Source organism: Festucalex cinctus, chromosome 15, assembly GCF_051991245.1.
Source record: "Festucalex cinctus isolate MCC-2025b chromosome 15, RoL_Fcin_1.0, whole genome shotgun sequence".
Taxonomy (NCBI): Eukaryota; Metazoa; Chordata; class Actinopteri; order Syngnathiformes; family Syngnathidae; genus Festucalex; species Festucalex cinctus.
In genome coordinates, this window is record NC_135425.1 from 24808523 (window position 1) to 24831069 (window position 22547).

Sequence of the window (22547 nt, forward strand, 5' to 3'; positions counted from 1 at the left end):
TTTTTGCATGGTGGGGAAAAAAAAAAGGAAAAACAAGTGAAGTGTTGTTTGCATATGACAAGTTTATTCATCAAGCCCAGCATTCAGATTTATTGGATGCTATAGCACCTATGAGGATGCACTAAAATAGCGTCTATTATTGCAATAAGTAAATGCAAAAAAAATAAAAAATATATGAAGAATAAAAACAGCGAGCCATGATGCTAACGGGACACTTGTTTCTTTTGAAATGGATTGAGAAATTCAATAACATACTGAATATGTTGGAAAATGTGTTGTCATTCATTATTCTACACAATCTTTCCACTACATACAAAAATAAAACTACTTTCTCGATTTCTGTTTCGCAGGTAAATCGGCAAGGCTACGGCTAATAGGCTTAGCTTAGCACTTCTAAGACTGGCGTAAATCTTTTCCAATAAATCATCTTTTCAACAACTTTCAGCCAGACTAAAGCTAAATGTAACACTTTTTTTTTTTTTTTTTTTTTTAGAATCTGGTCACATCTGGGTTTTTTTTTAGGACTGGTGAAACACTTTCTGATAATAAACATTCGATATTCTCATTAAAAAAAAAAAATCTGATAAAAATCTAATTTCTTCTTGTGAGATTAGTTTTTATTCACATACAATTGTAAAACTATCTCGGAAAGATTACAATTATTCTTATTTTCTTGATATAATGAGTATTTTTCTATTCAAACTTTGACTGCACTAGTTACAATTTTATCCTTATCGGATGATGTATGTTAGGAATATATTATTTTTCATCCCAAAATTGGACTTTATGCTTCAATGATTTATTTATTTTTTTTCCAAACAGGAATTTTATTCTCACGAGACTGACTTTTTTTGACCCCATTAAATTTGACTTTCAATCTTGTCAGATTATGATTTTTTCCCCCATAAAGATTTGTCTTTTATTCTCACTTTTTTTTTTTCCTCAAAAGATTGCAAATTTGATCAACTATTTTTTTTCTCTAAAAATCTGACATTACTACTTGAGAAAAATAAATAAATAATCTTCTTGGAATGTTATGGATATTTTTCCTGAAAGATCACTTTTTTTTTTCCCCTGAATAAAATGTGACCATTTTCTTGCAAAAGCAGAAACCTTATTCTCCCAAGATCACATTTTTTTTCCCTTTAAAAAAAATGCAACTTTATTCTCATGACATATTTATCATTTATTTTGTTTTCAGTGTGGTCAGAATATACTGTAAACTGCACCACTGCCCCAGCTACGCTAAATATAATAATAATAATAATAATAATAATAATAAAAAGAAGAAGCTAAAAACCAAACAGCAGTAGACCCTACAATGTGTTTGCTATTCACCTAAGTGATTAAAAAAGAAAACAGACAAGTGCCCAAAATTGATCAATGATACCATGTGGAGAATGTTCTAGATTAAATTCAATGTCCTTTAAAAACTAGTGTGCGAATTGGGGGAGGAGTATAAAAAAAAAATGCACCAACCTGTATAGAAGTAAACCCAAGTGCGTTTTACCCACACAGAAAATGTGCAAAAAAACGGAATTTGTATTTTACACTACTCCCAAAAAGTTCAGGATATTGAATGCAATTTGAGGATAAACCAAAAAAAAAAAAATGCACGTGACCTTCTTTCAACTTTTGGGACTAGTGTTCATAAATAAGAGGTTCTTTCTCGGGGGGGCGTTTTAGTGTTTGAGCCACGGGTGCGCGGCGATGGACGCCTTGCTGCGGTCGCCGTAGTCGTAGAGCAGCTCGTCGCCCTCGTCGATGTCGCGCGACGCCACCAGGATCAGATGCGGCGCGCCGTCCACGTCGTGCAGTTTGGTTTGCAGGTTGCCGCTCTTGCTGTGATTGATCAGACGCCCCAGGCGATCGGTCTCTTTGGTGGCGTCCACGCTGGGTGTGGAGCGAAAACATTGTGTGATACGGAATTGATCTCTTTATCGTGAACAAAAAACAAAAAAAACAACAAAAAAAACGACTGAGGATGTATGTACCAGTATGCTTTGCAGAGGTACTGAAAATAGTACATGTAGCAGCCCGTCTCGGGGTTCTGGGCGTACTCCGCCTCCCGCTTTTTGGCGTCCGCCATCTCCAAGAGGTCGCCGTGGTACTCCACCACGTACTCGCCTTTCCGGAAACCTCGCGCGGCAAACACCGCTCGACCTTTGCCCTCCATGTGCCGCACCTTCAAAATAAGATTTTTTTTTTTTTCCCCACGATGCGTTTACATTGCTTCTAAATTGGAAAAATCTGGATCAGATCTGGATTCAAACTGGATGCGTCAGATTTTAAAATTTTCACTTGACGCATTGAACAAATTTTAAGTTAATATTTTGTCCAGAATGAATTTGATAACCTCATTATCTTTGATGTGCAATGAATACCTTTTAAAAAGTCATTTTTCTACTTGCTGTCGACTGATGATGACATCACCTGTGCTGAGGAAGTAGGCAACGACCAATCATGGCTCACCTGTTTTCTGGGTTTGGTCAGTAAACTGAGCCATGATTGGTTCGATTGATGTCATCATCAGTCGACGGCAAGTAGAAAAAATACTTTATAAAAGGTATTAATTATTATACATGAAAAGTAATGAAGTTACCACATTAATTACAGACAAAATATGAACTTTTTACCACTGAAAATGGCACAATGAGTCAAGTATTCCATTAAGTGATCATTGTGGTTTGCCACTTATATAAAAGTGCGGACAAATGTGAAAGATTTGAATTAGGTTTTCATGCATCATATATGTTTTTCCTTTCATATTCCATGCGCAGAAAGTCTTACAAGGAAAGGTCCATTACCTGCATGCCTTCCTCTATCCCGTTTGTGATAAGGTGGTCGATGAGGTGCTTCTGTTCACACTAGACACAAAATGGAGCAAGTTAGTGCAATATTTGGAACTGAATATTAAAAGGGACACTTTATTTATTTTGCCATTTTTGGCAGTCAAACAATATTTTGCCTATAATAAATGTGATAGTCATTATTTTTCATGTACAATTAGTACCTTTTAAAACACATTTTACAACTTGCTGTCGACTGAAAATGACATCACAGGGGCTCAGTTAACCAATCACAGCTCAGCTTGACCAAACCTAGAAAACAAGCTGAGCTGTGATGTCATTTTCAGTCGACAGCAAGTTGCAAAATGTGTTTTTAAAGGTACTAATTGTACGTAAAAAAATAATGAAAGTATCAAATTAATTATAGATTAAATATTAACTTTTTATTGCTATAATGGGCTAAATAAGTGAAGTATCCCTTTAACTCCTGTTGTAATTGAAAACAAATGACATTTACAGTAGAATTCATTGGATGATTTTTTTTTTTATGTTATCAGTTTTAATTTCATCAATGTGAAGATTCTCACATTTAAGAATTTGTGTTCTATGTATGATTTTATTTTTATCATTTTTTTTAATGATGTACAATCATACCCAATTTTAAACATTACGCAATCTGAATCAGAACTGCATCAAACTCAATTTGTCAGAACTAAAAAAAAAAAAAAAAAAGTCTCAAGTTACCTTGAGCTCCGTTTTACTTTTTCGTGAGCTGCGTCTTATTGGAAAGAATTCGGTAACTTTTCGGTTCTGGGAGTTTTTCCCTTGGGTACTATTCGGAGAGAGGGGTGGGGGAAAAAAACACATGAGAAATCTACATGCGATGGTTATTTGTGAGGAAAAAAAAAACAAGAACACAACAAACACACGTTTTGCGCGTGGCTCTCTTCTGCTGTTGGAGAGTCACGGCTGCGCTTCGGTTGCTGCTGTGCAAAGGAGCCGGAGGCCTGTCGGCGGCGAGCTGCGGGGCCCGCCGAAGACGACATTGAAACTGTACGGATGATGTACATTCGTCTGAACGGCAAGAGGAAGACTGCCTTGCCGCGTCGGATGAGTTGCAATCTTTCGTTGTCGGTTTGATACCGTTTGCTATACAGCCTGGTGGGGAAGGGAAACAAATCTTTATTTGTCAAAAGTTTAAAATACTCATTTTACATCCATAGAGCTTTTACTGCATATTTACTGCACCACTACATGAGATTGTGTACCGTCTCCCAGCCTCTGGATGTCGTTTCTCTGGCAAAACATGGAAGGACATCGTCCCACGTGCGCCACCTTGTCGTCGTCGCGGACGGGAGACGTGGACTGAGGGCAACTTGAAACGGTGACACGGTGTTGATTGCATACTTCCTGTGGGAGCAGAAACGACAGTCACATCTTTACAAATCCACATTTTATCTGGGCATAAAACAGGTTTACTTATTATTTTAGTTAAAGTAAAAAATGTTTCAAAGCAGGTTTGGTATCAGGAGAAATAAACCAAATATAAGAAGGAAGAAAAACACTTTATTTAAATAATGTTATTGCTTTTTTTAATAAGTGGTGTTCACCACTTTGCCACATTCAACATGGCGGCGCCGATCACGTCAGATTGCACACAGAACGGCTGAAACCACGCCCACAGTTCCCTTTAAACGCTCAGTCAAACTGCATGGCGAAAGGTCTGATATGAAGAATGAATAAACAATAAAAATGAAGCTATTATATCCTTAAAAATATTTTCTCAGATTCAAATTTCGCTAGCTTTGCTATTTTTAAGACTTAAACGTGAGGAAATTATCCTTACTGCAAGCACGAGTAGTTGCACCTTTTGTTTTGTTTTTTGGCTAGCCAATAAAATTACAAACGTTGCCCACTTTAGGTGTAGAATTAAACTGTAAAAGTTCCCATTTGGCCACTTTATTTGTTCCTCTCGTGAGAAGCTGGGTGTCAAACATGTTGTCGAAAACTTACCCCGTTCATGTCCGACGAGTAATTCCCCGACGCTCCGCGCTCAGCTCTCTCCCGCCTCACCCGTCCCTCCGAGGACCAAGAAAGCTCAAGTCCGAGGAGACCAAATCGTCTGCCGTCTTCACCTTCGAGCAGCTCAAACCAAAACCGCATCCGCGGCTGCTACGAGTTCGCCATTTTTTCGACATGTATTGTACTAACGTCAAGATGGGAAAATGTCGCCCCCTGTCATCCGTACTGTACTGTACAGGACTGTAGTAGCAATAGTAACGACGTATTTGCGTTTTTATGTAATAATATTTATAGTTGTGAGTGTAGCTACCGTATTGCGCGTATATTTACCGAATATGTGACTACTAGTGTGCATTTATAAAAGTTTGTCAGGAGCTGGCGCGAAAAGCGAAGAGATGAGTGTCGTCACTTCCGCTTATGACCCGACCAAATTGTTTACATATTTAATAAAAACAAATGTTTACATAATTAATAAAAAACGGATTGTATGCAAACAATATAGACGTATGAACCATTTAAGTTTTCACGCATTTTTAAATGAAAAACATTCAATTTCTGCCTTTTGAAGCGACCCACAGGCGGGAAATTAGGCTCGTCATTTCCGCTTTTGAGAAATGCACACAAAACGCTTTTGTTTTTAACAACATGATAAAACATTTATATGAAATAATAATAATAATAATAATAATGAGAATTAGTTTATCTGCGGCTTTTTTTATGACATGATACTTTATTCTTCAAAATGTATATAGTGGTTTCTTCCCATCCATCCATCCATTTTCTGAACCGCTTACTCCTCACAAGGGTTGCGGGGAGTGCTGGAGCCTATCTCAGCTGACTTTGGGCAGTAGGCGGGGTATTGGTTCCTTCCTATGTATTTTTATTCTATTTATTTACTTTTGTTTTATTTGTGTTTCCCTTCAAACAACAAAATTATATCCTCTAAAATACGATCTTAATTTTAGAAATCAGTGTCGACTTTGCCGCATCTGTTTCGAAAATGAAAGGAAACTTTTTAATAAGATTTTTAAGAAGATTTTTTTTTTTAAAGCTTTCTTGCATTGTTTTTTTTTTTGCTTCACACTTCCAGTTCGACAGGTGGCGCTAGGTTGCCAGGCATCCAATCAACTCTCACGAGAGCAAGAAGAAGAAGAATTAAGGCTCGCCCCGGTGTCACGTGACGCCCTGCTACTACGTTTGACCGATGCGATGTTTGTCGTTTGCGTCAAAAACGTCAAAGAGGGTCGCGCTTGTTCTTTGTGCCGATGCACCAGAGTTGGGGCGCGGCGGCTCCAACGGCCGCAGCGGTGCTGGTGGGTCGGCGCAGGGACGAACCCATCGACGACGGGAGGAGCGGAGCCAGAGGCGGCTAAGCGAGGCCTAGTGCACGTCACGTGACCAGCATGCGGCGGAGAGCTTGATTAAGGAAAAAAAAAAAGAAGAAGAAGAAGAAGATGGCGTGAACGCAGCGGCGCGGACAGGACAACAACCGAACGAGTGCAGCGAGGCGTCCTCATTGCGGACCTACAGCGCCCCGTCTAACCGCTCCTCAAGTAAGACAACCCTTCTCGGAAATACGTCGGGAAAACGAGAATTTACCGCACTCTTGGAATTATTGAGGGCTCCTTTTAAGAACTACCCGGTGTGCGGTGGCTGCTTTTTGCCATTCAGCGTTGCTAACGTTAGCTTAGCCGCAGCAATGACACAAACAAGACGAGTCAAACCCGCCACCTTAGCCGCGTTTAAGTGGTCCTCCTACGGGGAGCAATTGGAGGGGGACGCCCGTCGCGGTTCGCCCTTGGTGAACTCGCGTCTTCAGTTATCTAACACGCGTCTAGCTAACTGACTCGCTTGCGGCTAAACGCCTTCCAAGTCGGATCACAGACACATCTAACGACAAATGAGAGTTAAAACACAATGTGGCGTTCAGTTACCGGCGTTTAAACTACACGACTGACATTGCGAGCTCGCCGTGGCTGTTTACTAAGTCATAAGTCATATCTTTTTTTTTTTCTTTTTTTTTTTCATCACTTGGACCGTGGCTAGCTACCAGTCAGCACAGGGTGTTGTGCCTTTCATTTCGCCTTAAGTCAGGTGGAATTTGCTACATATTTACCCCCGCAACACAAATACGAAGAATAATACGAAAAAGTGCATGGATATTGTGTTGCGTTCAGGTACTGACATTGCGGGATCGCCGGGGCTGTTTACTAGCAAGCACAATGACTGCGTGTTTTCTTTCTTCGGCAACATAAGGCACGACACAACCTATTTCATGATTCATATTTTGCTCCCGTTTGCGCCATAGTCTTAAAAAAAACGTTTTTTTTTTCGCTTTCGATTCGTCTAGCCGAGCTAGCTAGCATGGAGCTGTGTCACCCTGCCCCGGGACAGTCGAGCTAAAAATAAAAAAAAATAAAAAAAAAAATTAAAAAAAAGGCTACTAAAAACAACATTAGTCCGACTACAAGTATTGAGTCATTCCAAACGCTTTTGCGTGTTTTTGTGCAAAATAGTTTTGCTTTAATGAATTAAAAGAGCCCTGTTAAAGAGTTGTTAGCGGCGAGGTTGTCAAGAGGAAGCAGGAAGTGAGACGTAGCGAACACGTGTCTCGTTTGACCCGACCTTCTCATTTACATCGTCATATTTATATTATTTTCCAAAACAAAAAAAAACTATTGACTCATTTTGGCAAGTTAACGAAGTGTTCAGTTTCAAAGCTTTTATCACGTGCGCTGCGTGTTTTGTTTTTTTTTTTCCTGCAGAGCACATTTTGTTTACGCAAGTGTCACCATAAGGTGCCTTTGAACCTTTAAAAAAAATAAAATAAAATAAAAAAACTGAGATTTAGTTTTACTATTGAACTAAATTCATTGTATTATGTCAATGTCATGCAATAGTCTCCATCTTAAAAGAATACAGGACCAATGTTTTCGGAATCAAAATTTTTTTAAAACTTAGGACGAAAGTCGCATTACTAGCTACAAGAATCCATTTAAAAAACAAAAACGTATCTTTCAAGGGAAAGTATCCCAATTGTTCATAAATAACATTTTGTTTCCTCAACAATCATGACAATGCAATAGACAGTGTTTCAAGAATAAAATATTCATTTTTGAGACCGGGGTTGCAGTGTAATAACTGTCTGAAATTAAAGTTATTATAACTTGGAAGAATTAGAAGAAAAATAATTAGTACATTTAGCTAAAATCTCATCTGCTGAGAGGGCCAAACAAACGGAAAAAAAATAAATGGAAATATTATTTTTCCCTTTGTAGTTGCAATTTTTTTTTTTTTTTTGTGATCAGATTTAGTCTTGTAATAGCTGAGTTTTGTTCCATCCGTGTTGGTCTTGTAGTATTGATGATCAGTCAGTGACTCTCGTGTCTTGCAGATGGATCCTGGACAGGATTTACTTCTCACTGCTCTCAGCGAGAGCGGCATTTGCCCCAACGACATCGGAGTGTTTGACGTCGATTCTCAGGATGTCGCGCAGCCCTCCACAACTCAGCAAGTGGGACGCTCCGCCGATCGTCTCTCCTCCGGAAGAGGACAAGTCGAGCGGTTTTGGTGCGCTAACAGTGTTCCTGCTTGTCTTTCAGTCTATCTCAATCAGCGCCCTGGACGTTGGCTTGGGGTCCGAGTCCGGGGAAGTCGCTCGAACCGAATCGCCGGGCCCCATCGTGACTATCAGAGTAAGATTTTTAGATACTATAGAGACACTTAATAAACGGGAGAATAACGTTTTGAGGAACCAGAAAAGATGAAGCTTTCTCTTAACACTTCTGCAAATAAGATGCAATGCATTAATCAACTTTTTTTTTTTCTTTCTCATCTCGCAGCAACACAAACCTCAGCCATCGACCACCACGTTTGTCTTAAATCAGCTCAATCAGCTGCCGTCGCTGGGCGCGGCCGCCGCCAAGCAGTCGGCCGGCAACCCCGTCAAACACACCATCACCGTCACCAAGGTGGTCCACGTCGCCAACGCCGCCCTGCGGGGCTCGTGCGCGCCCACCTCCACGAGCAACACCCCCTCAGCGTCCACAGCCGTGCCTTCAAACAAAGACCAGGTTTAAAATAATAATAATAATAATTTTGATGGCCTTTCCTCCGGTTTCTCTTACACATGTTATCCTGTTGAACAGATCCAGTTAAAAGACCTCCTCAGGGCGGGAGGCGCGAAGGGTTCGGGCTTGAAGGGCAACAGTCTGGTGGAGCTCATGAAGCTCAAGCCGCCGCCGGACATCGCCACGCCGGTAGCCACCGCCACCGGACCGAGTAAGTTGAATATGTATGCCAGGTTGACCTTTAACGTGCCAAAAATGTTCATAATCAGGAGTCGTTCATAATCAGGAGTGACTCATCCATGTGTTGGTGCTCCAGGTGAGATGAACAATGGCGTCAAGAAGGAAAACCCGGCGAAGGAAAACGTCCGGACCTGGAATAACGACGAGCTCAAAATGCACGCCTTTTCACATTCCCTGGTGAGTATTAAAAAAATACAAAAAATGCCACTGGAGCACATATCTGTAAAGCAGACGGACGTCTTTAGCCGTTGACCATCGCTGTGCAGAACGCGCCCGGGATGAGGGACGAGGACGAGCCCGAGGAGGAGGAAGAGGAGGAGTTGGGTCATGCCGAGACGTACGCCGAGTACATGCCAATGAAGCGTAAGTATGTTTGCGTTTGTTGCCTGATACCTGTGCCAGACAAAGTGTTTTTGACATTGAGAAGATTGAGGCCGAAATCAAACATTGCCCTACTGGGAGCAGTTGAGTCACGAGAAACGTGACAAAATGAAGTGATTAGGGAAAAAAAAAACATACAGTAATGATATAAATGAATATGATGTGAAGAATTGCATTTTTTTTTTTTGCCACATTTTTTGTTTTAAGCCGGTGGACATTGCGCTGCTCCTTGTAGTGTACATACCTTGGCCACCTGGGGGCAGTATAATAGACATATGGCTATAGAGTACTTGGAAATGGTCACAGCTTCTCAGTAAGCAGTAGGAATGTAACGATATCAAATCATCACGATACGATAACACGAAATGGTCACGACACGATAATTATCACGATATTGTGGGGAGGTTGGCGATCCAAAAAAGGTTCACAATATTATTATTTAAAAAAAAAAAAAAAGGCTCATACTAAAAAAAACACAATATTGTGCTTTTGTACATTACAGTAATGAAAAAACTATAAATATTATATATAAAAATATATAAATATAATCTATCCATCCATTTTCTTAACCGCTCACTCCACACAAGTGTCGCTGGGGTGCTGAAGCCTATCTCAGCCGACATATTGACTTGCTTCACAAGCAATTACTTCCCCCTTCATCTGACCTTTGGCGTGGATTTTAAACATATAAGGACCAAAACATGCCTTGTGAAAATTAAACTGCACTAAAAAAAAAAAGACCTAGCCACTAGAGGGTGCTAGAACTGCACAAATGGAAATCATTTTTTTTTTTTATTCTTTTTTTTTTTTTATTTTTTTTTTTTTTATTCTTTTTTTTTTATAACAGATGTGCTGCTTTGAATATCTTGACATGACGACGATATATTGTGGCAGTTTTAATATCGCAATATCATGATATTGCTGCTATCGTTACATCCCTAGTAAGCAGCAGTAATAAAAGTCTGAGGGTACTCAAAATATGCTTGGATGGAGACTGTTATGTTTGCATGAATTGCTCAAATATCTTTTGCTTTTTAGGTTCTCGCCAAATGAGACCGATGCTGGTCATTAGCCTGTGGTGTTTTGCATTGTTTGTTAGCATAAACTAAATACACTTGGTTGCCCATGCTGAAGCGATGTGGAAGATTTAAATGTGCACAGTCTAATTCGCTTTGTTTTCTGCTTAGTAAGACGATAAACTAATTTAAAAAAAAAAACCAAAAAAAAACCCGTCTTCCAAACTGCTGCTTGCTGAGAAGTGAGTTGAGTTCGCTGCCACTAAATAGCGCTAATATCTAAAATTGTTTCTGGTAAAGCTCATATCTTGAGAAATGTATACGTTGGCTCCCGCCTTATCTCAAGGCACCACTGTATTAGAATTTAGGTTGTAATTGTGTGTCCGTGCTTCTGATGGCGTTGAGGCTAGCAGCGAAGGCCTTGCTGGCCCACTTTCGGTGCCCAACCTTTCCCAACTGAGTAGCCGCCGTCTCGCACAGTAAAAGTCGGCCTGCGGCACCCCGACCCGGTGGTGGAGACCAGCTCCCTGTCCAGCGTGAGCCCCCCGGACGTGTGGTACCGCCCGTGCATCCCGGAGGAGGTCATCGACCGCGGCTGCCTCTCGGCCCTGCAGCTGGAAGCCATCACGTACGCCGCCCAGGTGATTTCTAGTGGCTCTCGCTCGTCCTCGGCAACGTCACACGTCCGTCTCAAAACCATTTTTTTTTGCCGTCGCAGCAACACGAGACGTTCCTGCCGAGCGGCGACCGAGCCGCCTACTTGATCGGCGACGGCGCCGGTGTGGGCAAAGGCCGCACCATCGCCGGGATCATCTATGAGAATTACCTCCTGGGCAGGAAGCGATCACTTTGGTAAACAAACATGCCAAATATGTCTCTGCTTGTGATCTTTGCTGCGTTGACAAATTGAAGTGTTGATATCGCCTTCCTGTTCGTAGGTTTAGCGTTTCCAATGACTTGAAGTATGACGCGGAGCGGGATTTGAGGGACATTGGAGCCAAGAACATCCAGGTCCATTCCCTGAACAAGGTACGAGTCATCTCACAATATTTCTTTACCATGACAGCATTGGGTGGGATCTACCCAAGTGTTTGTATCTCTTAAAGACACAACTCCACGTTTATTTTATTTCCCCAGTTCAAGTACGGCAAGATCTCCTCCAAACACAACGGCAGCGTGAAGAAGGGCGTCATCTTCGCCACCTACTCGTCGCTGATCGGAGAGAGCCAGTCGGGCGGCAAGTACAAGACCAGGTTTGAGCAACTGCTCCACTGGTGCGGCGAGGACTTTGACGGCGTCGTATCCCTTTTTCCTTTTGAAGAAACTGACTTGGTTTCAGATGATTTTTCTTGGAGTTTCCTTAACGCCGCTCTCCCCAGATTGTCTATGATGAGTGTCACAAGGCAAAAAATGTGTGTCCCATCGGATCATCCAAACCGACAAAAACCGGCCTGGCGGTTTTGGAGCTTCAGAACAAACTCCCCAAGGCTCGCGTGGTGTACGCCAGCGCTACAGGTGATGAGAGAACGGAGGCGGGCGAACGTCCGCTTAGATGTCGTGACAAGCACTGAAAAGTATATTCTCTGGTCTCACCAGGTGCCTCGGAACCACGGAACATGGCCTACATGAACCGCCTGGGCATCTGGGGCCATAAAACGCCCTTCAGGGAGTTTGGCAACTTCATTCAAGCGGTCGAGCGCAGGTGATTGACAAAGACTTACATTGCCAGCAAAGCGACTTGAAATTGACTGCGGAACCGACACGTGAAACGTTCTCATTCAGGGGCGTGGGCGCCATGGAGATCGTCGCCATGGATATGAAGCTGAGGGGAATGTACATCGCGCGGCAGCTGAGTTTCACCGGCGTGACGTTCAAGATCGACGAGGTCCCGCTGACTCAGCGCTACATCCACATGTACAACAAGTCGGTCCGGCTGGTGAGTTCGGCCAGCATGTCCGAAATTCACCTTGTGCAAAATATTTTCAAAAATGATCTCAAAATCCCCCTCCCTCCTGTTCAGTGGGTGAGCGCCCGTGAGAAGTTCCAGCAGGCGGCCAACCTGATGGACGCCGAGCAGCGTATGAAGAAGTCCATGTGGGGCCAGTTCTGGTCGGCTCACCAGAGGTTCTTCAAGTATCTCTGCATCGCCTCCAAAGTCCGGAGGGTGGTACAACTGGCCAGGGAGGAGGTCCAGAACGGGAAGGTGAGACTTGAACTACCCGATTGGCTAATCAATAGAGCACATAAAGGACTTGCGATGCCCTTTTTCTGACATCTCCAGCACGTTTTGGTACTCATGGGATGAGATGAAGGTAGAATTAGTTACTACTGTTTTGGTTGATTGACAGTATTAATATTTAATAGATGTTACCAAGCCCAATTGACACGGTGGTCTTTTTTTTGTTTTTTTTTGTTAGAAATGCTGACAAGTAGTTTTTCCCCTCGCAGTGTGTGGTTATCGGCCTGCAGTCCACCGGGGAAGCGAGAACTCTGGAGGCCTTGGAGGAAGGAGGCGGAGAGCTGAATGATTTTGTGTCAACCGCAAAGTAGGCCAAAAAAAATTAAAAAAAAGATTGTTTCACACGAAAACAGAGACGTGTTCACCGTCTTTTCTCGTGTCGCAGAGGTGTGCTGCAGTCCCTGGTGGAGAAGCATTTCCCGGCTCCTGACAGACAGAAGCTTTACAGCCTGCTGGGCATCGACCTCTCGGCCAAGAAGACCCCCTCGCCCAGTGACTCCACGCCCCAGCAGAAGGGAAAGAAAAGAAAAGGTATGTTGTCTTGACTTTCAGACAGAAAAACGAAGTTGTGCGTTATAGAGCTGTCAAAATTAATGATCAAATTAATCGACAACTATTTTAGCTCATTCACTCCCAACCATTTTTACTGAAGCAAAACCGCGGCTGTTTTACTGGTTCCTCCAGCCCCAGAGGTCAAGAAGAAACAGACGAAGAAGCCTCGCACGCACGGCGGACTGTCGGGCACCAGCTCGGACGACAGCCAGTCGGACGAGTCGGACAAAGACTCGGGCAGGGACGGCGAGAGCGACGACAGCTTCAAGTCGATCAGCTCGGCGGACGAGGACGACGACTTCAACCCGTTCAGAGACGAGTCCGATGAGGACGACGAGGATGGTGAGGAACATTGACGGAACACGCGGAAAGTGAACTCCTGTCGATTGTGGAGGATGTGTTGCCGTATGTGACAATAGACACACCATAAACGTTTTGTTTTTTGTTTTGTGTCGAGCCGATTCAGTGATAGGCCACAATATCCAATTATGGAATTTTCAGCTGATTTAAAAAAGAAAAAAAAAATTTAAAAAATCGCAAGTCGAAACATGCAAACTAATCCCAAGTTGCCTGCCATTTGTTCAGATCCCTGGCTCGTCCGAAAGGAGCCCAAGAAAAGCAAAGAGAAAAAGAAGAAGAAAAAGCGAAGGAAGAGCATCGACCCCGACTCCATCCAAAGTGCCTTGTTGGCCTCGGGCCTGGGCTCCACTCGGCCGACGTTCACCGCACCCGTCACCCCTACGCCCACGCCGACTGCAGGTATACGAGGGCACTCGCATTTGGAGGAGATGTTTTTTTTTTTTTTTTTCCTCAACTTGGCCGGGTGGTTGCGCAGTTAAAGCAGAGCCTGAAGACAGCTGCTTGACGAGCCACGACGCCGTGGAGCACGCTCAGAAGATGAAGCGGGACCTCCTGGACAAGCTGGAGGAGCTGGCCGAGGAGCTGCCGCCAAACACGCTGGACGAGCTCATCGACGAGCTGGGAGGACCGGAAAACGTTGCTGAGGTAGAAAATGTGGGAATTGAAGCTAGCAAGGAGGAAAAAAAAAAAAGTATATTTCTGTTTCGTCATTATTCACAAATCCTTTTAAAACAGTGGGGGAATGAGCTTTTTGCAACATGGCCCTGGTTGATCTCTTATACGCTGTTGCCATCGGCTGGCCGGAAGCAATCTCTTCAATTCAGAGGCTGCCTCAAAGCCCTTCTGTATGCTTTAGCATTAAAAAAAAAAAAAAAAAAAAAAAAAAGTATAAATGTGTCTTTGGGAGCACGATATTTAAAATAGAACATATTTATAGGTTTTTTGGGAGCAAATTGGAAAAGTAGTTGAATTCTGCAAATATTTGATAGCCCCCAGTCCTAATATAAATACATTTATAAGAATATACTTTTAAAAAAACCTAGTTTAACTCATTTGCTCCCAAAAACGTATAAATACGTTTTTGTTTTTGTTTTTTTATGTTTAGTTTCCCAAAGGCGTATTTATACGTTTTTTTGTTGTTTTTTTTGGAAATGGTAGTTATTACACAAACGGGCAGCAGAGCAAAGGAGCTCAACCAGGGCCATGTTGGGAAAAAAAGCTCAATCACTCTAATGCTAATTGCTGCAAAACAGAAACTGAGAGAAATATACTTTTTTTTTTTTTTTTTTTTTTTTCCTGATGAAAGAATAGACTTTAATCTTTCTTTTGATAGGTTCCATGTTTTTATAGCAATAGAATGCAATATTCTGTGGGCCTTGCAAAATCCAGTAAAACAGCCGGGAGCGAACGGGGCTGCTTCTGTGAAAATGAATAAGGCTATGATCATATTTTTAAAATATGTATGAAGACGTGTCAATTTGACCTGCAATAAACCTAAAATGTTGAGCTCGTCCTTATCTCCCCTTGTTTTCCCTAGATGACGGGTCGCAAAGGCCGCGTGGTCAGCAACGACGACGGCACCATCACGTACGAGTCTCGCTCGGAACTGGACGTCCCCGTGGAAATCCTCAACCTGACCGAGAAGCAGCGTTTCATGGATGGAGAGAAAGTAGAGAACCGACTCTTCGTTTTATTTTTTTTATTGTTTTTTATTTTTTATTTTTTGAATGGCAGCCTGTCAGTCGCACCCGAGTCTCAACTGTCGCCTCTTTTTCTCCCGCCCCAGCACATCGCCATCATCTCGGAAGCGGCCAGCTCGGGCATCTCGCTGCAGGCCGACCGGCGGGTCAAGAACCAGCGCCGCAGGGTCCACATGACGCTGGAGCTGCCGTGGAGCGCCGACCGAGCCATCCAGCAGTTCGGTCGGTGCAGATCAAAGTCGTCCGCCTGCCTCATCTGTGACGTTCCGTGTTGTAACTCGGCGTTTGTCGCGTCATCCCGCAGGAAGAACTCACAGGTCCAACCAGGTGACAGCTCCCGAGTACGTCTTCCTCATCTCCGAGCTGGCCGGCGAGCAGAGATTTGCCTCCATCGTGGCCAAAAGACTAGAAAGTCTTGTAGGTCGATTAGTAATGAATAATCGGAAGCATTCTGTTAATAAACTGTCAGACTGACTGTTGTGTGTTCTTCTCCAACAGGGGGCGCTCACTCACGGAGACAGAAGAGCGACGGAGACCCGAGACCTCAGCAGGTTTAACTTTGACAACAAAGTAAGCACGAGATGCTCAAAATTTGATTTAATAGGCGTCTGTCATGCGCTCACACACACATAGAAAGCCATGAATAATTATTAAATTCCAAATTTTGAAAGTTTTGCTTTGTGAGGGCATGTCAGCAAAGTTTGGTGACTCACCCTAAAACAAGAGAGACGAATAACTTTGCCATACACGGGCACGGATGTCTTAATTGGCCGCCTTTAACGAGAGTCAGTTAGCTGCGTTTGTGCGATTGAACCGTGCACGATTGTGTCGTTGCAGTACGGCCGAAACGCTCTGGAAATCGTGATGAAGTCGATCGTGAAGATCGACACGCCGCTGGTGTCGCCGCCCTCGGACTTTGAAGGAGATTTCTTCAAAGGTGCAAACGAGTCTATGCAAATGACAAAGAACGTCAATGACTTGATTTTGTTGTTTTAGATGTTCAAAGGGGCTTGATTGGCGTGGGCCTCATTAACGTGGAGGACAGATACAACGCGCTGTCTCTGGACAAAGGTGAGCCTGATGATGGTAAAGCGTCACGTTGTTGCAAGTAGTCGTGCTGGTGTGAGCGAGCTTTGACCCCCCCCGTCCCAATCCTGACAGACTACAACAACATTGGCAAGTTCCTGAACCGCATCCTTGGCATGGAGGTCCATCAGCAGAACGCTTTGTTTCAGTACTTCTCTGACACGCTGGCGGCCGTCATCCAGGAAGCCAAGCGCAACGGCAGATTCGACATGGGCATTCTCGGTGCGGTTTCTTTCTCTTTTTCTTCTTCTTCTTCTTTTTTTTTTCTGTCAGTATTTTTCTTTTCTTGCCATCTCTTTTTCCTGTTTCTTTTTTCTTCTTTTTTCTTGTTTTCTTTCTGTCGATGTTTTTCATTCTTTTTTCCTTTTGTCTTTCTTTTTTCTTTCTTTGTATATTTCTTTTTTTTTCTTGCTCTTTTTTCTATTTTTTTTCTGTTGATCTTTTTCTATTTTCTTTTTTTATTCTTTTTCTTTTTTATTCTTTTTTCATTTTTCTTCTATTTTTATTTTTATTTTTTCTTTCTTTTTATTTTTTGTTTCTTTTTGTCAGCATGTATTTCTTTCTTTGTTGCTGTCTTTGTTTTTCTGTCTTTTTCTTTTTTCCTTTGTCTGTCAGTCTTTTTTTTTTTTTTCCCTTTGTCAGTCTTTTTTTCTTTCTTTTTTGTTGTTGCTGTTGATGAGAAGACAATCCATCTGGAGTGATTCCCTCTCATTATTGTTTTTATTTTTATTTTTTTTAGATCTCGGTTCAGGTCATGAGAAGGTCAAGAAGATGGACTGCAAAAAGTTCCTGACGCCAGGCTACACGGCGTCAGGCCACGTTGAGCTTTTCACGGTAGGTTCCCGTCGACGTGTTTTTGGTCGGAAGCAACATTCAAATACTTTACTATACATTAGGGGTGCACGAGCGATTATTTTGTGACTTCATTCATATTCCACAAATGCAATATGAATCCGAATTCCGCGTTTAGACGAGTAGAGCCACATAGAAATATTGTAAAGAACATTTTTTGACTTGACTTTCCCCGTTATGTTATCAAAACTGGTGGCATGTATTTTTACTTTTGTGCTGAAATACATTTCAGTCTTTTGTTTTTCTGCTTAGGCAAACATAAATGTACTGCGTCAACTCGTGTCCTTATCTAGAGGTAGTATTTGTCGTATTTGTATATAGTACTTTTTGCCACGTCTGCAGTCAAAGGACGTGAAGGTTGCCTGACGTCTTTGCATCTCTTGCATTTGTGTGTGGGCAGGTGAGCGTGGAACGAGGGATGTCCTGGGAGGAAGCCACGCATGACTGGGCGGAACAGAACGGACCGGATGATGGCTTCTATGTGCAGGTTTGTGAGATTTACAAGTGCAAATAAGTCATAAGTTTTCTTCCTCCCGCTCCTTTTTAGTCCAGGCTTGAATTATTTATTAACTCATTCACTCCCCAGCCATTTTCACTGAAGCAACAACTACCATTGCTTTAAGCCACCTCTTCATGTCAGAAGCTGCCTCAAAGCCTTCTGTATACTATTACATGAGAAAGAAAAAAGTATAAATAAGTTTTTGGGAGTGATGGAAAAAGTATCACTAAAACGTATTTACACGTCTTTGGGTTAGAATGAGTTAATTAATGATTAGTTATTGACTGCTGCGTGAAATGACAAACATCACAATGTGTTTTTCAAGTTTAGAAAAAACACATGTTGCCACAATTTTTGCATGGGAGATTATTCAAACTTTGTGTGTATGTATGTGTGTTGAACTTCTCCAGTCACGGAACAACAAGAAGACGGCCATTTTGGTGAAGGAGGTGAACACAAAAAAGCGACTCTTCCTGGTCTACCGACCCAACACGGGCAGGCAACTCAAGCTGGAGACATACGCCGACATCAAGAAGAAGTTTAAGAAGGTTTGCGGAAGTGCTTTTTGTTCTTTCTGCACTTTTTACAATTCAGCCTTTTTATTTATTTGTTATTTTTAAATGATTTGAATGTTCCTCATTGTTAGGTCTTGTCGGAAGACGCCAAGCAACACTGGAATGAGCAGCACAGCTCATCGGGCAAAATCTGCTCGCATGCATTCTGGTACGTCCGCCCAAGTATGTACAGTCCCCTCCAAAAGTATTGGGACAGATCAGAAGATGAATATGACGCAAAAGCTCAGAATTCCAACTTTTAATTTTATGGTGTTTACATCTGGGATGTGTTAAAACGACTCAAGACACGGAGCACCTTTTGTTTGAAGCCACCACGCGCGCTGTGCTTCTGTCCGCAGGCGGGGCAACTGTAAGAAGGCCTCGGTGGGGCTGCAGTGCGAGGTGGGCCTGCGCTGCCGCACGTACTACGTGCTGTGCGGCTCGGTGCTGAGCGTGTGGAACGAACTGGAGGAGGTGCTCACGCCCGTCAGCGGCACCAACGTCAAGGTGCAGATTGTACGTCTGCGCACCGAGGACGGCCAGCGGATAGTCGGTGAGCGTCTCTCGTCCTTTTGCACGCGCGCAAAAATTTTAAGTTGCTGAATTGAAAATAGAAGTCAATCGTAAATATTTCTTGACGATGTTGACATGTTATGTGACCTCACAAGTCTAAAACATGACATTTTGATTATTACTACATTTGTGGAATATGAGTTGTGAAGCAAATAAAGCAGTTTTTATCCATCTCGGGGCGGCCATTTTGCCACTTGCGTTCGACTGAAGATGACATCACAGTTGCTCATGCAACGACCAATCACACAGTTCAGCTGTTTTCTGAAGCTGAGCTGTGTTTGGTTCTTATCTGAGCAACTGTGGCCATTTTCACTCGACAGCAAGTGGCAAAATGGCCGCCCCGAGATGGATAAAAAACTGCTTGATTTTTGTTTTACATCTCGTATTCCACAAATGTAATATTAACCAAAATACAATATTTAGAGTAGTGGGGCTGCATATAACATTCAATTCTAATTGTTTTATTTTATTCTTAAAAAAAAAAGAAATGAAGTGAAACTCATATCTGCCCCTGATTAAAAAAAAATAAATAAAAATAAAAAATATTATCAGGGTTACCATTTTGACATCTATTAAACACGAAACATAAAGGAGAGAAGACACTCAGTTCAGGGCTCACGAGGAGAGGAACTGACTGATACGATTCACTCCTGCACCCTCTGAATATTCCTCTCCTCACCCTCTCTATTTATTTGGTTTTCCACGCCCCTAGTTACATGGGGTGTTCCAACACTAAAAATGCAAATGCAAGGCATAGTTGGAACACAGTGTACTTGTCGTACGTGTCGTGAATATGAGTGGAAGATTGATGAGTACATGTGTGGTCAAGTTTGCAATCATTTCTTAAAAGAAAACCATCAACCTCAGCAGACTGGCTCGAACCGTTCTGCTGCGTTAGATGTTGTAAATGACAATAAGCGATCAAGATGCTTTCATGGTAGCAATTAAACAAAATGATTCAGCAACATGACCCTGTGCTATATATATTTTTCCCAGTAATTGAGCTTTTATACATTTAAAAAAAAAATACAAATGGACTGGGATGATATTGTTTTATAATCCCATAACCTATTATTGTCAAAAGAAAAAAACAAAAACGGGTTGACTTTCCTGTCAACATTCTCTCGCCCTACTCCTCATAGGACTGATCATTCCGGCCAACTGCGTCTCGCCGCTGATGCACAAGCTGTCCACGTCGGACCAGTTCCAGCAGCTGGCCGTGCAGGAGCAGCACAAGAGGCAGCAGCTGCACCCCCAAAGTCTGAGCCACGCACCCAACACATAGTGGCAAACGCGTCCAAAAAGCGGACTGGTGTACATACCGAGGAACTGTTTCAGGGCTTTTTTTGTTTTGTTTTTCGTTGTTATTCTTTTAATTTGGAAGACTCTCGCTATCACCTCTCCTTCCGACGGGTGATGTTTTTCGTCCTCTGACATTCAGAGTGGAAGATGCGCGACGGACCCCCACCGCCACACTGGAATCTGACCCGCTACGTTACAATCCAACAATAAACCCTTCAGACTTTCACTTTGATCCTTGTTTTGTGTTCCTACAGTTCTCGCGAGGAATGTTTCAGTACACTACATGGTACTCAAAAAACAGTTTTAAGATTTTGGGCTTTGCGTTGAGATTTTCTGAGGAACCCAAAATGAAGTGTAATCTTTACAGGTGATCTTAATTTGAACTCTAAACACCTTCAAAAGTTCTTTTTTCACAACTTGGAGTTTTGCTTCTTACTCTCAGGCTTACTTGCAGTGAACGTCGTTGAAAGAAAATTTTCACGGCTCAAAAGATGGTCAAATGAAGTTCACCTGTAAAGGTTATGTTGAATTTGGCTAACCAAAAATGTCACCCAAAAGCCTGATACTATTAGCTTTTTTTTTTTTTTTTTTTTTTTTTTTTTTTTTTTTTTTAAAAGTGTAGTGATCTTGTCAAACTGCAGCCACCCTTAACAAACACATTTCCTGTCTGACAAGTTCATTGTGGCGCAGTAAAAAATAATAATCCTGGAAGCTCTGCATGGGTGGATTGAAATGCATGACGTCCCTTTTTTTTTTTTTTACATTTTTTATTTTTGTTTTGAATGGTCTTCTCAGGTGTTTGAACATGACAGCTCATTCCAGTCAAATATGTCCTTTTCTTCTACCACTTGTAACGTTGAAGGACACCACTACATCTGCTAGCAGAGAAATAAATCGAGTGTTCTTGGTTCAGAAATTGCAAGTAGGTCTCACGCAAATGTTGATTTTTGTACATTTTTGTATTAAAAAAAAAAAAAAAGTGTATTTAAATGACCTATATCCTCGAAACTCTTACTTGTAGTTTGGCTTTTATGGAAAGACATTTGAGCATTTATTTGAGATCCACTTTTAAAGGTCCAAGTACATTCTTGTCCTCCACTATTAAGGCAATTCAGCGTACTAGTAAAAAAGTAGCATACTAGTTCACAGTTAAATCTCACTAGGCACCTACTGTGCTGTCCTCATAACGTTACTTACACCCAACTAGCAGTCCTGTCTTGCACGATGATCCTTATGGGACATTCGTAGCACTAAAATGCCCACTAGCAATTTTGTGTGTCTACTAACATGCAGTTGTCCTACTAGTGTGCAAACTTGTTTTACAGTAGTGGGGGAAAAAAAAAATGTTACTAGTAGGAAGATGGGTCATTCCACTAGTGCGCTGAATTGTCTTATTAGTGAGGTCTACATGGGCCTTAAACTGGATGTCAAATACAAACGAATGCTCAAAAGGTTTAACATAAGGCCTTGGGAGATGTGTTCAGGCTCTGTCATGGCTTTGGAAATTCAGTGAAATCATTTCCAGCTGATGGGGCCATGAAAAATGTTGAAATGGTCAATAAAGCTTGGTAAAACTTGTATTTCCTCAAATGTGTTTTTTTGTTTTTGTTTTTTACACTAGGCCTAAAAATGGGTAGTGGTGGGGATATTTTATCATTAGTTGATTAACAAGAATGTTATGTCCATAAGCATAACGTTTTTAAGCAGTCAAAATTTTGTTAAACATATTTTTGCATGTGCTCATTGATGTGTAATTGATCGCTTTAGAAGAGTCTTAAAAAAATATTTCTTAACAAATGCATAATTTAGGTGGAGTCATAATTCTGTCAACCATCCTATCTTGGCCTTTTACGAAAAATAATGCTAACTCAAGTGTAGTTTCAATGTTTATTAAATGGGGTACGATTTTTTTTTTTTTTTTTACTCCACTATAAAATGGTTATTTACTAATAAACGCTAATTAGTTTAATTGGAGTTCACTTTAACCCCCCCCCCCCCCCCCCAAAAAAAAACCCGAGTCTAATCAAATTTGGGTCAAACCAAAAGATGCATTTTCTATCAAACGCTTATTTCATGAATTCTAATTTGATTAATTTTAATTCAGTTTGACTAGTGTCAAAATTGGGTCAAACCATTTGTACGCGACTCAGAGGTGGGACCTAAATGTAATTATTTCCCCCCAAAAGTGATTAGTCAAATATGTAATTATCCACTCGTGTCTCTTTATTAAATAATGAAAATGGGGGTAAAAAAAAAAATTTCATATGAAAACATATTAGAACGAGCCCAAACAAAGCGAGCTCCAAAGTGAC

General features: G+C 41.9%; 2 protein-coding genes across 5 annotated transcripts; one reads left to right on the plus strand and one right to left on the minus strand.

Annotated features, from left to right (window-relative positions):
• Positions 1–42: 42 nt before the first annotated feature.
• On the minus strand, positions 43–7392 carry kmt5aa (lysine methyltransferase 5Aa). Its single transcript, XM_077496899.1, has 7 exons — positions 4803–7392; positions 4058–4199; positions 3719–3947; positions 3534–3621; positions 2808–2867; positions 1995–2185; positions 43–1893 (listed from the first exon to the last, which is right to left on the minus strand). The coding sequence occupies exons 1-7, from the start codon at positions 4950–4952 to the stop codon at positions 1683–1685; spliced, it is 1071 nt and encodes a 356-aa protein (XP_077353025.1). The 5' UTR covers positions 4953–7392; the 3' UTR covers positions 43–1682.
• On the plus strand, positions 5970–21813 carry sbno1 (strawberry notch homolog 1 (Drosophila)). Of its 4 annotated transcripts, none has more exons than XM_077496895.1 (33): positions 5970–6364; positions 8206–8325; positions 8414–8506; positions 8654–8884; positions 8960–9092; positions 9168–9298; positions 9367–9484; positions 10999–11159; positions 11237–11370; positions 11457–11547; positions 11656–11817; positions 11898–12033; positions 12115–12220; positions 12301–12454; positions 12539–12721; positions 12967–13064; positions 13143–13288; positions 13442–13651; positions 13895–14068; positions 14145–14314; positions 15207–15338; positions 15456–15591; positions 15674–15786; positions 15868–15939; positions 16207–16306; positions 16366–16440; positions 16531–16677; positions 17195–17289; positions 17708–17794; positions 18217–18354; positions 18453–18529; positions 18720–18913; positions 20076–21813. In XM_077496895.1, the coding sequence occupies exons 2-33, from the start codon at positions 8206–8208 to the stop codon at positions 20216–20218; spliced, it is 4260 nt and encodes a 1419-aa protein (XP_077353021.1). In that variant the 5' UTR covers positions 5970–6364; the 3' UTR covers positions 20219–21813. The 4 variants fall into 4 exon arrangements, with proteins under 4 accessions (XP_077353021.1, XP_077353022.1, XP_077353023.1 ...); XM_077496896.1 differs by having other exon boundaries at positions 9388–9484; XM_077496897.1 differs by having other exon boundaries at positions 9198–9298.
• Positions 21814–22547: the final 734 nt, after the last annotated feature.

Bases quoted from the DNA above. Each gene is read 5' to 3' on its own strand.
- sbno1 (XM_077496895.1), top strand. From the start codon at position 8,206: ATGGATCCTGGACAGGATTTACTTCTCACTGCTCTCAGCGAGAGCGGC. The intron at 11,548-11,655 runs GTACGAGTCATC...TTATTTCCCCAG, and splicing joins AGGTCCATTCCCTGAACAAG to TTCAAGTACGGCAAGATCTC. The intron at 16,678-17,194 runs GTGCGGTTTCTT...TATTTTTTTTAG, and splicing joins ATTCGACATGGGCATTCTCG to ATCTCGGTTCAGGTCATGAG.
- kmt5aa (XM_077496899.1), bottom strand. From the start codon at position 4,952: ATGCGGTTTTGGTTTGAGCTGCTCGAAGGTGAAGACGGCAGACGATTT. The intron at 3,948-4,057 runs GTACACAATCTC...CTTCCCCACCAG, and splicing joins CATCCAGAGGCTGGGAGACG to GCTGTATAGCAAACGGTATC. The intron at 2,868-3,533 runs GTAACTTGAGAC...TTTTGTGTCTAG, and splicing joins AAAGTAAAACGGAGCTCAAG to TGTGAACAGAAGCACCTCAT.